We start from the raw sequence: 14,653 nt of genomic DNA, 5'->3' as shown, positions 1-14,653 counted from the left end.
TGTCAGCCTCTGGCAGAATCTGACTGTTCCCAGCCACTCCCATTCTGTGCCCATCCTGGGGTATCCATACAGTTGGCTCCTTTAAATACCTAAATAACAGGGATGAAGATACCCTGCAGAAAAAGCATTTGAGGTCCTTGCATGACCCCAGGGAAAGGTCGGCAAGTGAGTAGAAGCTGCCAGTTTCCAGAGTAAGCCTCTGAATCATCTATGGTCATATAGGAACCTGGTGGCAGAGTAAGGCATGACTACAATCTAGAATTTTTTAGGCCGGGCATGGTGCATAGTGGTTCATGCCTGTAGTCCCAGCACTTTGGGAGGCTAAGATGGGGAAATCACTTGAGGTGAGGCGTTTGAGACCAGCCTGGCCAACATGGTAAAACCCTGTCTCTACTAAAAATACAAAAATTAGCCAGGCGTAGTGGCACATGTCTGTAATCCCAGCTACTTGGGAGGCCGAGGCAGGAGAATCGCTTGAACCCGGGAGGCAGAGGTTGTAGTCAGCCAAGATCTTGCCACTGCACTCCAGTCTGGGTGACAGAGTGAGACCTTGTCTCAAAAAAACAAAAAAAATCTAAAATTTTTTAAAGCTGTTTATTATGGAAGACTTCAAATACAACACAAATTATCAACTCATGGCTAATCTTAGTTCTTTTATATCCATACTCACTCTCCCTCATTCCCTCTCACTGGATCTAGACAAATTCTTGACATATTTCACCAGTAAATGCTTCAGTATATATTTCTGAAAGGTGTGGTAGAGTCTAAAACTCTTGGATCCTATTCCAGGGCTTATTCACTGAAAACAGCTCTCAAGTGGAGACCAGCTGTGTTTTGGGTCACACACACAGGCATGGTGTGTGTGTAAATTATCAGCTGGCTTTTGCTACCAAATCACAGAGGATTTCTGTTTCAGGGAATGGAGATGCAGTAACAATCTCTGAATATGTAGGAGAGAGTGTTTCTGGAGCTTCTGCTTTACTGAGTGTTTCCAACATATTTTTAGCAGACACCTTTTGATTCTTTTTAAAGGACCAAACTTCTGAATTTAGCGAAAATGTTTTTGTGTCTTTTTAAAAAGAACAATTTTCCTGGTGATTTTCCTTATCTACAGTGGATCTGTGTTTCTGCTAAACCCCACAACTCTAAGAATACGTCAGTTTAATGACCATTCTCCCCTCCTGCACTGTGACATCATGACCTGCCTGTGACACCATGCCTGTTTGTCCAAGGTTGCCAGAAGTCCAAAGCACTCTCTACCCTGTTGATTGCAGGGGCTCTCTTGGAAGGCCTTATACTGCTGTCAGTTTGTCCTGAGCTTGGTTTGCATTTCCTGTTGGGTAACCTCAGCTGCTTCTGTGACAGGAGAGCACTTGAAGAGCAATGTGACGAGGACCGTCAGCCACCGAGGGATGGAGAGACATCCCACAGGGCCCAGATTCAGCAGCAGCAGAGCTACGTGGAGGATTTGAGGCATCAAATCCTAGCAGAAGAGATTCAAGCTGAGAAGGAACTGGAATTTGACCAAAGTTGGATTAGCCAGCAGATTAAAGAAAGTAGGTGTCCACCACTTAATGTGTTTGCCTGACTTCCTTATTCTTTCATTTTCATGCTTCCTCAGCCTTCTGTATTCTCTCTTTGGTTTTCTTTGTGATATGATGGAATCTTTGGTATTAGATGTTCTCTTTTCTTTTAGACACCAGAGGTTCTTATAAGAAGAGGGCTGGAAGCAAGAATAAGGAAGCTAATTTCCTTATTGTCCTCAGAATTATGGACCTACTACTTACCACTCCTCATTTGCTTATGTGTCCATACACTACTGCCTGCCCTAACATGTGCCCACTGTTGTGCTGAGGCTTGAGGGTCTTCGTTCCCTTACCCTGTGGTAAGGGAGCCCTGTAGCCCTGCAGCCCTCATCCTGCCATATCACCTTGGCCAGCTCTTTCACTCCACACAGGTCCAGCCATGGCTGGAGGTGTCTGAGTCCAGGCAGCCACAAGCAGGGAAGGAGATGCTGAACTTCTCTCTGGGTGTTTTTGGTTCCCAGACCAGCAGTGTCTGCTCAGAGAAGAGACCTGGCTGGCCAGCTTGCAACAGCAGCAGCAAGAAGACCATGTAGCAGAGAAAGAACTTGAGGCATCTGTGGCACTTGATGCGTGGCTTCAGACAGATCCTGAGATTCAGCCATCCCCATTTGTCCAAAGTCAGAAAAGGGTGGTGCAACTGCAGCTCCTGCGGAGACACACTCTTCGGGCAGCAGAGCGGAATGTCCGGCGGAAAAAGGTCTCATTCCAGCTAGAGAGAATCATCAAAAAGCAGAGGCTGCTGGAGGCCCAGAAGAGACTGGAGCAGCTCACGACATTGTGCTGGCTCCAGGATGACAGCACCCAGGAGCCCCCATACCAGGTCCCCAGCCCTGATGCCACAGTCCCACGGCCTCAGTGTAGAAGCAAATTGACGAGTTGCAGTTCTTTGAGCCCCCAAAGGCTCTGCAGCAAGCACGTGCCCCAGCTACACAGGTAGAGCCAGTAGTTGTCACCTGGAAGCACTTGGTTAAAGTTTACAACCTTGTTGCCCAGGTAGTGTTCTGTTTTTCCCCATGCCTCATTTCCTCAGTCTGTGAAATGGAAGGATGTGTATAGTCCTCTCTTCCTCATGGCTTTTTCTGTCTTCTGGCTACTCTTCTTCCTTCTGTGTATATCGTTTTAGATTCAGGCCATTCCCATCTTCCTTACCCTCCAAGCAGCAATTCTTGCTTCTTTGGTAATATCTTAGGAGTAAGGATCTCGGCCTCATTTTTCATCTGTTCCTTAGACCTGGACTATCCATATATGTTTCTTTGTAAGTCACACCTCAGTCTTGTCATGCCTGTAACCAGACTCTTGACTCCTACACCACCTCCCTCCCTGACCCACCACATCAAGTGAGCTTTCTGACCCCACCTCCCACCTGGTGAGTAAGCTCTCTTTTTGACTCCCAGGTTCAAGTTGGGACCTTCCTTCTTTTCTCCATTACCCCTTATATGCCATCAAGGCCGGGCTGTATTATCTCCCAGACTCGTTGGAGCAAGGGTTTCTGTCTTATATCTCTTTATATCCTCAGGACCTAGCACAGGTTCTCGTCCATAGGAGGTTCACAATTAACGTCTATTGGTGTTATGTTTGCTCACCTCTCTGGTCTTCAAAGTACTCGGTGGGCTTTTTAAAAATTTAATATGAAAAAAATTTAAACATATGCCAAGTTGGAAGAATAGTATATGTATCACTGATACTATTCAGCGATTATTAGGCTTTACACACTTGCCTACCTTCCCATTTTCTGAAGTTTTTTAAAGCAACTTCTAGACACCTTGTCCCTTTAGTTCTGTATTTCTAAGTATATACTTCTAAAAAAAATGGACTTTTCTTGTAACCACAGTGTTGTGACAGCTACCAAAATTAAGATTATTTGATGTATTCTAAAACCTAGGCCATGTTCAAATTTCTCTGCTTGCCTAAAACTATTTACAGTTTTCTTTTTTCTCTCTCTCTTTTTTCTCTAACATGGTTCAGCATTAAAATGGTTGGTTTTTCAAATCAAGATCCAAGCAGGATTTACATGCTGCATTTGTTTGTTGTTTTTCAGGTTTCTTTTAACCGTTCTTCTTGTTTTATTTGTAATCATTATTTTTACTACTTCATATTATTGATAATTACAGTTCTGTAGAATATGTATCACTCTATAGATTTATCTTTTGCTTCCTTATAATACCATTTAAATTGTTCCTCTATTCCTCATATTGCCTATTAATAGGAAACTTTCCCTGTAAGTGTGATTAGCTTCAGTTCAGTTTTTTTTTTTTTTTAATTTTCTTTTTTGAGACGGAGTCTTGCTCTGTCGCCCAGGCTGGAGTGCAGTAGTGCAATCTTGGCTCACTGCAAGCTCCGCCTTCCAGGTTCACGCCATTCTCCTGCCTCAGCCTCCCGAGTAGCTGGGGCTACAGGTGCCCGCCACCACACCCGGCTAATTTTTTAAAATTTTTTTATTTTTGTAGTAGAGACGGGGTTTGACTGTGTTAGCCAGGATGGTCTCGATCTCCTGACCTCGTGATCCGCCCATCTCGGCCTCCCAAAGTGCTGGGATTACAGGTGTGAGCCACCGCGCCCAGCCACTTCAGTTCAGTTTTTTAATAAGATGAAGAAATTGAGGAACAGTGTGGGCCTGGAGCTTCTTGGAGAGCTAGGACTAGTGTCCACAATTTCCTTTAATACCTAGGCAGCTTTTCTCTGGCTCTGAAGTCAATAGGAGACAGTGACATTGGCCTTGTTTTTAACCTCCTTCTGTTCACAGGAAGTAGTACCTCACGTCTTCTGAGATAGCTTTCCTTGTCTTCACAGCATTTTCCTAAGTTGGGATCCCTCTACCACATTACCACCTATGCCTGACCCTACTCACCAAACATCAGAGAAAACATCATCAGAAGAGTGTTTGTCACAGGCTGCTTCCTACCCTCCAAGGATAGGGTGTCTCCGCAAGAACGGCCTGCATTCCTCAGGCCATGGGCAGCCCTGCACAGCCAGAGCAGCCTTGTCCAGGAAGGGAGCCTCAGCTCCAGACACTTGGCTCACCGTGAGTCCCAACTCTGTTGGCATCCAGGAAATGGAGAGGGTGGGTAAGCAGCCCCATCAGATGGTGATCCAGGGCTTAGCATCTCTGAGGAAATCAGCTAACAAGCTAAAGCCAAGGCATGAGCCAAAGATCCTCACCTCTACTACCCAGACCAGAGGGGCAAAAGGACTAGCAGACCCTAGCCACACACAAGCTGGGTGGCGAAAAGAAGGTAACCTTGGGACCCACACGGCTGCTAAGGGAGCCAGTGGCAATTCCCCATATCCTCATGGACCCAGGCAGACTGCTGGGCATGGAAAGGCAGTCAAGACGTTTTGGACAGAATACAAACCACCTTCTCTAAGCAGGGCATCAAAAAGGCATCAGAGGGTTCTGGCAGCTAGGGTCAGAAATATTACCAAAAAGTCCTCTCACTTGCCTCTTGGCAGTCCTTTGAAGAGACAACAAAATACGAGGGACCTAGACACCATGGCCCCACTCACAGATTTTAGTCCAGTAGTGGATCATTCAAGAGAAGACAATGATTTTTCTGACTCAGATAGCAACTACTCAGTGGATTCTCTCTCGTGTGTCTATACCAAAGCCCTGATAGAGCCGCTAAAGCCAGAGGACCCTCAGGAGAGGAAGTGGGATTTCCCAGAGCCAGAGAACTCTGAAAGTGACGACAGCCAAATATCTGAGGACTCACTGGCTGAGAAGAGGTACCAAAGCCCACAAAACAGGCTAGGGGGAAATCATCCCACCAACCACCATGGCCACCCCAGGACCAGAGCTAGAGCTTCTGTGAGGGGCTTCATTGCACCCTCAGACAGTGACCTACTTGCTCAAACTCACAGGAGCTTCTCCTTGGATAGCCTGATTGATGCTGAGGAAGAACTAGCGGAAGATCAGCAAGAAGAACCTTTCCCTGGTTCAGCTGATGAGATACCCACAGAGACTTTTTGGCACCTGGAGGACTCCAATCTGCCTGTAATGGACCAAGAGGCAATATGCAGGCTTGGTCCCATCAACTACAGAACAGCAGCTAGGCTGGATGCCGTCCTGCCAATGAGCAGTTCGTTTTACCTTGATCCTCAGTTCCAACCCCGTTGTGAGCTCCAACCCCATTGTGAGCAGGCAGAGTCACAGGGAGAGCCAAGCTACTCTGAACAGGCCAACTCTCTCCAAGGCATGCAGCTTTCAAGAGAGAGCCCACTGATGTCCATGGATTCCTGGTTTTCCTGTGATTCTAAGATCAACCCCAGCAGCCCCCCAGGAATAGTGGGTTCTTTATGTCCAAGTCCTGATGTGCAGGAATTTCACCACTGTAAGGGGGAGAGACCTGGATACTGGCTAAATACTGAGGAACTAAAGCCATCAGATGCAGAAACGGTTCTGCCATATAGCTCCAAACTGCACCAAGGCAGTACTGAGCTGCTCTGCATTGCAAGAGATGAGCACACAGCGTCTGCTTCTGATACGTCGAGGCTGTCTCTCTGGGGAATTCAAAAGCTTATTCAACCAGGAGCTGATGGCACTTTTCAGGGCAGATGCATCCATGACACGACCCAGCAGGGCAGCTCTGAAGCATCCCACAATTCTAGTGTATCAAACGTGCTGTCTGCCTCTGCCACCACATTGACTCATGTAGGCGGCACCCACGAAAGGGACTGGTCTGCCCTTCAGCAAAAGTGCCTCCTTGAACTCTCTCACCCTGTTTTGGAGGCCATAGGAGCGCCCAGGCCAGCTTTCCCCTACCTTGAGGAAGACTCTGGTTCCCTGGCCCAAGCTTCTGGTGAAGGAGGAGATACTTCATTGCCAGTGGGCCCTAAGGTATCTAGCAATCTGAATCTCAACAACTTTCCAATCCATCTATCCAGAATCAGGCGTTTGAGGGCAGAGAAAGAACAGGACAGTTTAAATGCCAAATTAGAAGGTGTTTCAGATTTCTTTAGCACTAGTGAGAAAGAGGTGAGTTATGACGAAACTTATTCAGCAGACTTAGAATCATTGGCTGCTTCTCGATCTACAAATGCACAGGTCTTTGCAGTAGGGAACACGATACCAGGTTCCATGACAGAAGCATGTGAAGTCAAGCAGAACAACTTGGAAGAATGCCTTCAGAGTTGCAGGAAACCTGGACTGATGACTTCCTCTGATGAGTATTTTTTCCAGAAGAACGCTTGTCACAGTAATGTCACTACAGCCACCAAAGCAGACCATTGGCCCCAAGGCTGGGCTCCTCTCAGGAAAAATAGTGCAGTCCAGCCAGGGCAATTAAGTCCTGACAGCCAGTACCCACTAGAGGAAGAGAAGACAGATTGCCAGGAGAGCTCTAAGGAAGCAGTTAGAAGACACATAAATATCTCCTTTGCCTTTCCTTCAGGTCCAGAGCTATACCTTCACTCTGCTGCCTGGAATCCATTGTCATCTTCCCTGCAGCCCCCACTCTTGGAAACATTCTATGTGACCAAAAGCAGGGATGCCCTGACAGAAACTGCCTTAGAGATTCCAGCTTGCAGAGAAGTAAGGGTACCTTCCCCACCCCCCAGGGAAGCCTGGGGCTTTGGTCACAACCGCCAAGCTCTCCAAGATGCTTATTTGAAGAATAATTTGCCAGTGCTGTTACAAAACCAGAATTCTAAGGTTGCCTCATCTCAGCAGGTCACAGCTGAGATACCAGTAGATCTGAATACCGGGGAAGTCATCAGAGAATCAGGTAAATGCCCTGGAAATATTACAGAAGAAAGCCGTGATTCAGTTTATTCTTCTGTTACTCAGAACAGACATTTTCTCCCCTCTACCAGCACAAAAGTATGTGAATTTGAAAATCAAGTTGGAATTTTAAATAAACACAGTTTTCCAGCACTTGAAGGAGGAGAGGTCACTGCTCAGTCCTGTTGCAGTGTTTCCTCAGACAGCACTGAGTCTGGGAAGCCTCTCCTCCTCTTTCTCGAATCTGAGGCATGTGAGGAAGAAGAGCTGGATCAGAATACAGTTCTGAGGCAGACCATCAATGTAGGCCTTGAGAAAGACTTGCCATGGGAAAGTGCTGTTTCTTTGAAGTCTAGATCAGTACATCATAGAGTAAGCAGCCCAGGGATGGTGGCCCAGGATGAGAGTCCAACCCCTAAGTGGGAAGGGAAAAATGAAACTAGGCTTCTTGAAAAAGCTCTTCATCCCAAAGATAGCTCAGAAGAGTTTAAGCTTCCAGGCACAAAGCCTGCATATGAGAGGTTCCAGTTAGTTACATGCCCTCAGGAAAGAAACCCCGGTGAATGCAAGGGTCCTGGAAACTCACAAGAAATGTTAAATCCCAACGGAGAACCTTCTGAAAAGAAACAGAATAAAAGAGTTAATAATACTGATGAAATGGCTAGGCTAATTAGGAGTGTAATGCAGCTGGAAAATGGCATCTTAGAAATTGAATCTAAGCAGAATAAGCAGGTTCATGCTTCCCACACACCAGGTGTCGATAAGGAGTCAGTGTTCCAGGACCAGAAGGAGCAGGAGAAGACTGACCATGCCCTTAGGCCAGACAGCTCTGGAAACCTTTTGACCTCTAAGGATCAACCATCTTCTCCAAGACAGACAGATGCTACTGTCTTTAGGGATAGTGAAGCTGGAGAGATAGAGGTTAACAGCACTGGGAACCATCCCCAGGTCCAGAAAATCACCCTGAACCCCTTCAGGTCAAGGGAAGGTGTACAAGAGAGTGGACCTGTGAGAGAGCACACCCACCCAGCTGGATCAGACAGACTTGCCAGGGATATTTTTGAGTCTTTAGGGAAACACACAACTTGCAGAGCGTTCACCAACACTTCTTTTCGCCCACAGAGAATGAAAGCCTTGACTAGAGCTCTGCCATTGCAGCCCAGGCTAGAGAGGTCTTCTGAGAATAATGGCCAGTTGGTAAAAGCATCAGCAAGTCTCAAAGAGCAGCCCTGGGGCTTAGGAAGTCTTGAGGAATTGGAGACTGTGAAAGGTTTTCAGGAAAGCCAAGTTGCTGAACACTTAAGTAGTTCCAACCAAGAGGAGCCAAAAGCTCAAGGTAAAGTTGAAGAAATGCCTATGCAAAGGAGACGCAGCCTACAGGAAGAAAATAAAGTGACTCAGAAACTTCCTAGTCTCAGCCAGCTTTGTAGGGACACATTTTTCAGCCAGGAAACTGTCAGCCCATTACTAAGCTGGACCGAATTCTCTACAGCTCCTCCTCACCAAGACCTGAGTAATACCTTGCCCTTGAATTCTCCAAGGCGGCCAAGAAGCTGTCTTCATGTACCTGGTGTTCTAGGCATCTCTTCACTTGACTGTGTGCTGGATCTCACAATGTTGAAAATTCATAACAGTCCCTTGGTAACTGGAGTACATCATCAGGACCAGAGTACAGAGACCAGAGGCCACAGCCCTGAAGGAAATGTTAGAGGGGGTTCTTCTGAGGCACACACTGCCTGGTGTGGGTCTGTGCGATCCATGGCCATGAGATCTCATAGTCAATCTGGTGTACCAGAGAGCATTTCTCTGGGGACAGAGGACAAGATCTCAGCAAGCACCAGCCCCCAAGACCATGGAAAGGACCTCAGAATCACCTTGCTGGGTTTCAGTACCAGCGAAGATTTTGCTTCTGAAGCTGAGGTGGCTGTGCAGAAAGAAATAGGAGTCAGTTCACTGAACAAGGTCTCTAGCCAGCCTGAAAAGAGGGTCAGCTTCTCCTTGGAAAAGGATAATGACCAAGCCAGCAAGCCAAGGCAGAAGGCAGAGAAGGAGACTGAGGACCTTGGACTGACCAGCAGTGTTTCCTTAGCACCTGTTTCCCTGCCGAGGGTGCCCAGTCTGGAGCCTAGGCTGTTGGAGCCCTCTGACTATGCATCCATGTGTCTGGCCATCTTGGAGGAGATCAGACAGGCAAAGGCCCAGAGAAAGCAGCTTAATGACTTTGTGGCCAGAGGCACAGTCCTTTCTTACTGTGAAACTTTACTAGAACCTGAATGTCCTTCAGGGGTTGCTGGCGGGCCTCAGTGTAAACAAATAGAACTGTCATCATCAGACCAGACCAGGAATGAGGGTGAAGCACCGGGATTTCATGTGGCATCTCTATCTGCTGAAGCAGGGCAGACAGATCTGTCAACTGATGAGAGGAAAGTCCAGGCCACACCTCTGTCTGCAGACAGCTTTCAATCTCTGCCCAATACGGAAACTGACAGACAGCCGTGGGATCCTATGCAGGCTTTCTCCCATGCTGCCCCTGCTCTAGACAAAAAACATTGTGCTGGAGAACTGAGGCAGTTCGCAGGAACAAGTGAACCGTTTATATGTCACTCTGGTTCTTTTGAAATCCTAGAGAAAAAGAAAGATGCAACCAGAACGCCTTCCTCTGTTGATCCTTTGGCCCCAGACAGTCTTCTTTCTTCAGCACCTGTGGAGGGGGTCAGGAGGGTAGTATCAAAGCAGGTAGTGGCTGCCTTATCTTCTCAGGCCCCTTGTGATGATCCTAGAGTGACTCTGCATGAGCTAAGTCAGTCAGTTCCGCAGGAGACCGCAGAGGGCATACCCGCTGGCAGTCAGGACAGCAGCCCAGAGCATCAGGAACCCAGAGCTCTAAACACCACATATGGAGAAGTTTCAGGTAATTCGTTAGTGACTGCACAGGAAGAAAAAACAGCCCATTTTGAAAGTCAGTCTGTGACCTGTGATGTTCAGAATTCTACAAGTCCCTCAGGGCCTAAGCAAGACCATGTCCAATGCCCTGAGGCTTCCACTGGCTTTGAAGAAGGTAGGGCAAATCCCAAACAAGATACCGTTCTGCCTGGAGCTCTGACAGGGGTTGAACTGGAAGCTCCCACACAGCAGTGTGTGAAGTGGAAGGAGAGTGTTGGGTCTGGGTTGACAGAAATCTGCAGGGCTGGCAGCAAACATTCCAGACCAACTCCACTGCCAGATCAAAGACCAAGCCCAAATCCTGAGGGTATTGGAGAGGGAGCCCCATGCAGATATCCAAGGGAAGCTTTACATGGCCCTGTCTTCTCAAGGAACCCTGAAGGCAGCAGGACTCTCAGCGCCTCTAGAGGAAAAGAGAGCAGAACTCTTCCTTGCCGACAGCCGTGCAGTTCTCAACCTGTTGCTACTCGTTCTTATTCCTGCCATTCCTCTACTTTACTGTGTTGTAGGGGTGGTGACCTGGGGAAGGAGCCTTTCAAGGCTGCTCTACGTACTGTCTACCCACCCTGTGGAGTACCTTCCAGGGCCTATGAAATGGATGAGACAGGAGAGACCTCTTCTAGGGGACCTGATGTGCTCTTGACACATGGCCTTGAGCCCAGAGATGTTAATAGGGAATTTAGTATAACAGAGAGCAGCACTTGTGAGCCCTCTACTGTGGCTGCTATCCTATCTGGGGCTCAAGGCTGCAGATCCCCTTCTGCCTCTGATGTGAGGAGGACAAGTTCCTTCAGCCACTCAGCTACTGATGGAAGCTTAGGATTAATAGGCGCTCCTGAGAAAAAGGTTGCTGAGAACCAAGCAAGCACAGAACTTGAGGCTACCTCTTTCCCTGCAGGCATGTACTCTGAGCCACTGAGGCAGTTTAGGGACAGCTCTGTAGGTGACCAGAATGCACAGGTGTCTCAAACCAGTCCAGAACCACCTGCAACAACTCCGGGACCACACACCCTGGATTTAAGTGAAGGGTCTGTGGAGAGCAAGTTGGTGGCAGAGCCACGACATGAATGTTTTGAAAATACCACCAGATGTTTTTTGGAAAAGCCACAATTTTCCACTGAATTGAGAGATCATGATTGCTTGGATTCCCAAGCCAAGTTTGTAGCAAGGTTAAAACATACCTGCAGCCCCCAGGAAGACAGTCGCTGGCAGGAAGAAGAGCAGCACAGAGACCAGGCTTCAGGTGGTGGTGAAGGCTTCACCCAGGGTATGAATCCGCTTCCTTCTGATGAAGGTGGCTTAGATAGCTGTCAGATTTTAGATACTAGGAGACAGGAGGTGGCTGTGGCCAAGCCTCCTGTGTCCAAGATTTTATCACAGGGCTTCAAAGACCCAGCCACTGTGTCCTTGAGGCAAAATGAAACACCACAGCCTGTTTCTCAGGGGCCTGGCAACCTCTATACTGGCAGAGAGCAGCCAGCCCTCAACCACAGGGGCTCACTTCCCATGACTGCAATCTTCTCTGGCCCCGAACGCTCCAAGTCCTCCCCCACACCACAGATCTCAGTTGTCAGCTCTTCTCGTTCTCTTCAGGAGCTAAACTTGAGTGTGGAGCCTCCTTCCCCTACAGACGAAGATACACAGGGGCCTGACAGATTGTGGAACCCACATCTCAGGGGCTATTCCACAGGAAAGTCAATGGCAAGAACATCTCTGCAGGCTGAGGACAGCAATCAGAAAGCCTCATCTCACTTGGATGATGGCATTACTGATCACAGGCCCCTGAAGCCTGCCACCCCTCCTTATCCAGTGCCTTCTACCCTCTCACACATGCCAACCCCTGATTTCATGACCAGCTGGATGTCTGGTACTTTGGAACAGGGCCAACAGGGAAAGCCAGAGAAACTGGGTGTCCAGGTTAGGCCAGAAAATTGGTGCTCTCAGATGGACAAAGGAATGCTGCACTTTGGCTCCAGTGACATCAGTCCCTATGCCCTGCCCTGGCGTCCAGAGGAGCATGCACGTATCGGCTGGAAGCAATATGTTTTTGGCAGTACGGTCGATGTTTCCTGCAGCCAGAAACCCCAGGGCCTGACACCATCAAATGTGGCCCGGTGCTCCAGCATGGACAATGGCCTAGAAGACCAGAACTCCCCCTTACACTCTCACCTCAGCACTTATGCCAATATTCTCGATCTGTCAACCACACACAGCAGCACTGAGAATGCCCAAGGTTCAAATGAGGCCTGGGAAGTATTCCCAGGGAGTTCTTCAGTTTCTTTAGGAGACCCCCACATCCTGACGAGCTCTGAAGGAGTAGCCCCCACTTTAGGTCATGACAGAAGACCCCAGTTCAGGGGCCCTTCTGGTGAAGCAGACTGTCTGAGGAGTAAGCCCCCCTTGGCTGAAGGAAGTGCTGCAGGTCCAGCGGATGAGATTATGCTGCCGTATCCATCAGGGGCAGGCTGCCCTGTGGGACAGACCAGGATGAACATATTCGAACAGGGCACACAGACCCTCGGCAGCAGGTGCCACCAGAGCAGCACTGACATCTCCTTTGCTCAGCCTGAAGCTACCGCGGCATCAGCCTCTGATCTGGCCTCATGGACCAGCATGCACACTCTGTCTCTCCACCTCTCACAGCTCCTGCACAGTACCTCAGAGCTGCTTGGGAGTCTCTCCCAGCCAGGTGTGGCCAGAAGGGAGCAGAACACCAAGAGGGACATCCCAGATAAAGCCCCACAGGCCCTGATGATGGATGGCTCTACTCAGACCACTGTGGATGAAGGCAGCCAGACTGACCTCACCTCACCCACCCTGCGCCTCCAGGCTTCAGAGGCCGAACCTCAGGGGGCCAATGTGATCCTTGAAGGGCTGGGTTCACATACCTCAACTGTGTCTCAAGAAGAGGGAGATGTGCCAGGGGTACCTCAGAAGAGAGAGGCAGAGGAAACAGCACAGAAAATGGCACAGCTCATGTATCTTCAGGAAGAAAGCACTCCCTACAAGCCCCAGAACCCTTCAACACCCTCATCCCACTTGAGGTTTCAGAAAGCCCCGCTTAGGCAGCATCTTCCTTCTATGGGCCCCTCAGTTTCTGATGCTTTCCTGCCTCCCAGCTCCCAGCCAGAGGAGTCGTCTTGCATAGCTGTCAGCAGTCCCAGTCCCAGCCCCTGTCATTCCCCAGGGCTCCTTCCCAGTACTTCAGAGTACCCTGGGGACCCTAGGGTCCAGAAGAAGCTGGGCCCCACCAGCGCTTTGTTGGTGGACAGGGCCTCCTCCCCAATCCTCACTCTTAGTGCCAGCACCCAAGAGCTGGGTCTTCCCCCAGGCTCTTTGACCCTCTCAGCCCCTTCAGCTCACCCTGTTGAAGGCCACCAGAAGCTTGACTCCAGCCCAGACCCTGTTGGTGCCCCGAGGACTCCGATGGATAATTATTCCCAAACCACTGATGAGTTGGGCGGCTCCCAGAGAGGTGGAAGTGTATTACAGAGGAGTAATGGGAGGTCCTTCCTTGAGTTACACTCCCCGCACAACCCACAACAGAGTCCAAAACTCCAATTTAGTTTCTTAGGGCAGCACCCTCAGCAGCTTCAGCCCAGTACCACGATTGGGGTCCAAAGTAGACTGCTGCCACCACCACTGAGGCACAGGAGCCAGATGCTGGCCGACAGCTTTGTGCCTGAGGAGGTGGCTTCCCTGGAGCGTGGCCCACTGAGCGGTAGGGAGCCAAGTCAGTGGCGGAGCAGGACAGAAAATGGAGGTGAGAGTTCAGCATCTCCAGGGGAACCACAACGCACTCTGGACCGACCTTCTTCATGTGGAGGCCTCCAGCACCTCAGCCCCTGCCCTGTCTCTGAGTTGACTGATACTGCAGGGCTCCGAGGTTCCGCCTTGGGCCTCCCTCAGGCCTGCCAACCCGAGGGGTTACTGTGCTCCAGTTGCCAGATGTGCATGGCCCCTGAGCCCCAGCACCACAGTCTGAGGGACCTTCCGGCGCATAACAAATTTAGTAACTGGTGTGGAGTTCAGAAGGGCTCACCTGGGGGAGTGGACATGACTGAGGAGGAGCTGGGGGCCAGCGGTGATCTCAGCTCTGAAAAGCAGGAACAGAGCACCCCACAACCTCCTAATGACCACAGCCAGGACCCTGAGTGGTCCCAGGGGGAGCAGATCCCCCTGCAAGTTGGGGCCCAGAACCTCTCACTCAGCGTGGAACTCACAGAAGCGAAATTGCACCACGGCTTTGGGGAGGCCGATGCCCTGCTCCAGGTGCTGCAGAGTGGGACAGGGGAGGCGCTTGCTGCTGATGAACCTGTGATATCCACCTGGAAGGAGCTCCATGCACGGTAAGGGCCCCCAGCCTGGAGTTGGGAGGGGAAGGGGTGGGCTGTGAGGAAAGAGAACC

General features: G+C 49.6%; 1 protein-coding gene across 9 annotated transcripts in view; it reads left to right on the top strand.

Moving 5' to 3' along the window:
* The window catches only part of STARD9 (StAR related lipid transfer domain containing 9), a 148,516-nt gene that overhangs the window by 109,744 nt on the left and 24,119 nt on the right, over positions 1-14,653 (top strand). For 6 of the 9 annotated variants that reach the window (XM_003900840.5, XM_017960556.3, XM_009210005.4 and 3 more), the window contains 3 exons: positions 1,366-1,556; positions 2,048-2,519; positions 4,377-14,594. In XM_003900840.5, the coding sequence (XP_003900889.4) occupies positions 1,366-1,556; positions 2,048-2,519; positions 4,377-14,594 (10,881 nt within the window). Of the gene's footprint in view, positions 1-1,365; positions 1,557-2,047; positions 2,520-4,376; positions 14,595-14,653 lie in introns of those variants that run through there. The other 3 variants (XM_017960559.3, XM_017960560.2, XM_009210006.4) reach the window with 3 other exon arrangements.

The sequence above is a fragment of the Papio anubis genome, chromosome 7 (genome assembly GCF_008728515.1).
Source record: "Papio anubis isolate 15944 chromosome 7, Panubis1.0, whole genome shotgun sequence".
Taxonomy (NCBI): Eukaryota; Metazoa; Chordata; class Mammalia; order Primates; family Cercopithecidae; genus Papio; species Papio anubis.
Note: the sequence above shows the minus strand (reverse complement) of the source record. Positions and strands in the feature narration are given on the sequence as shown.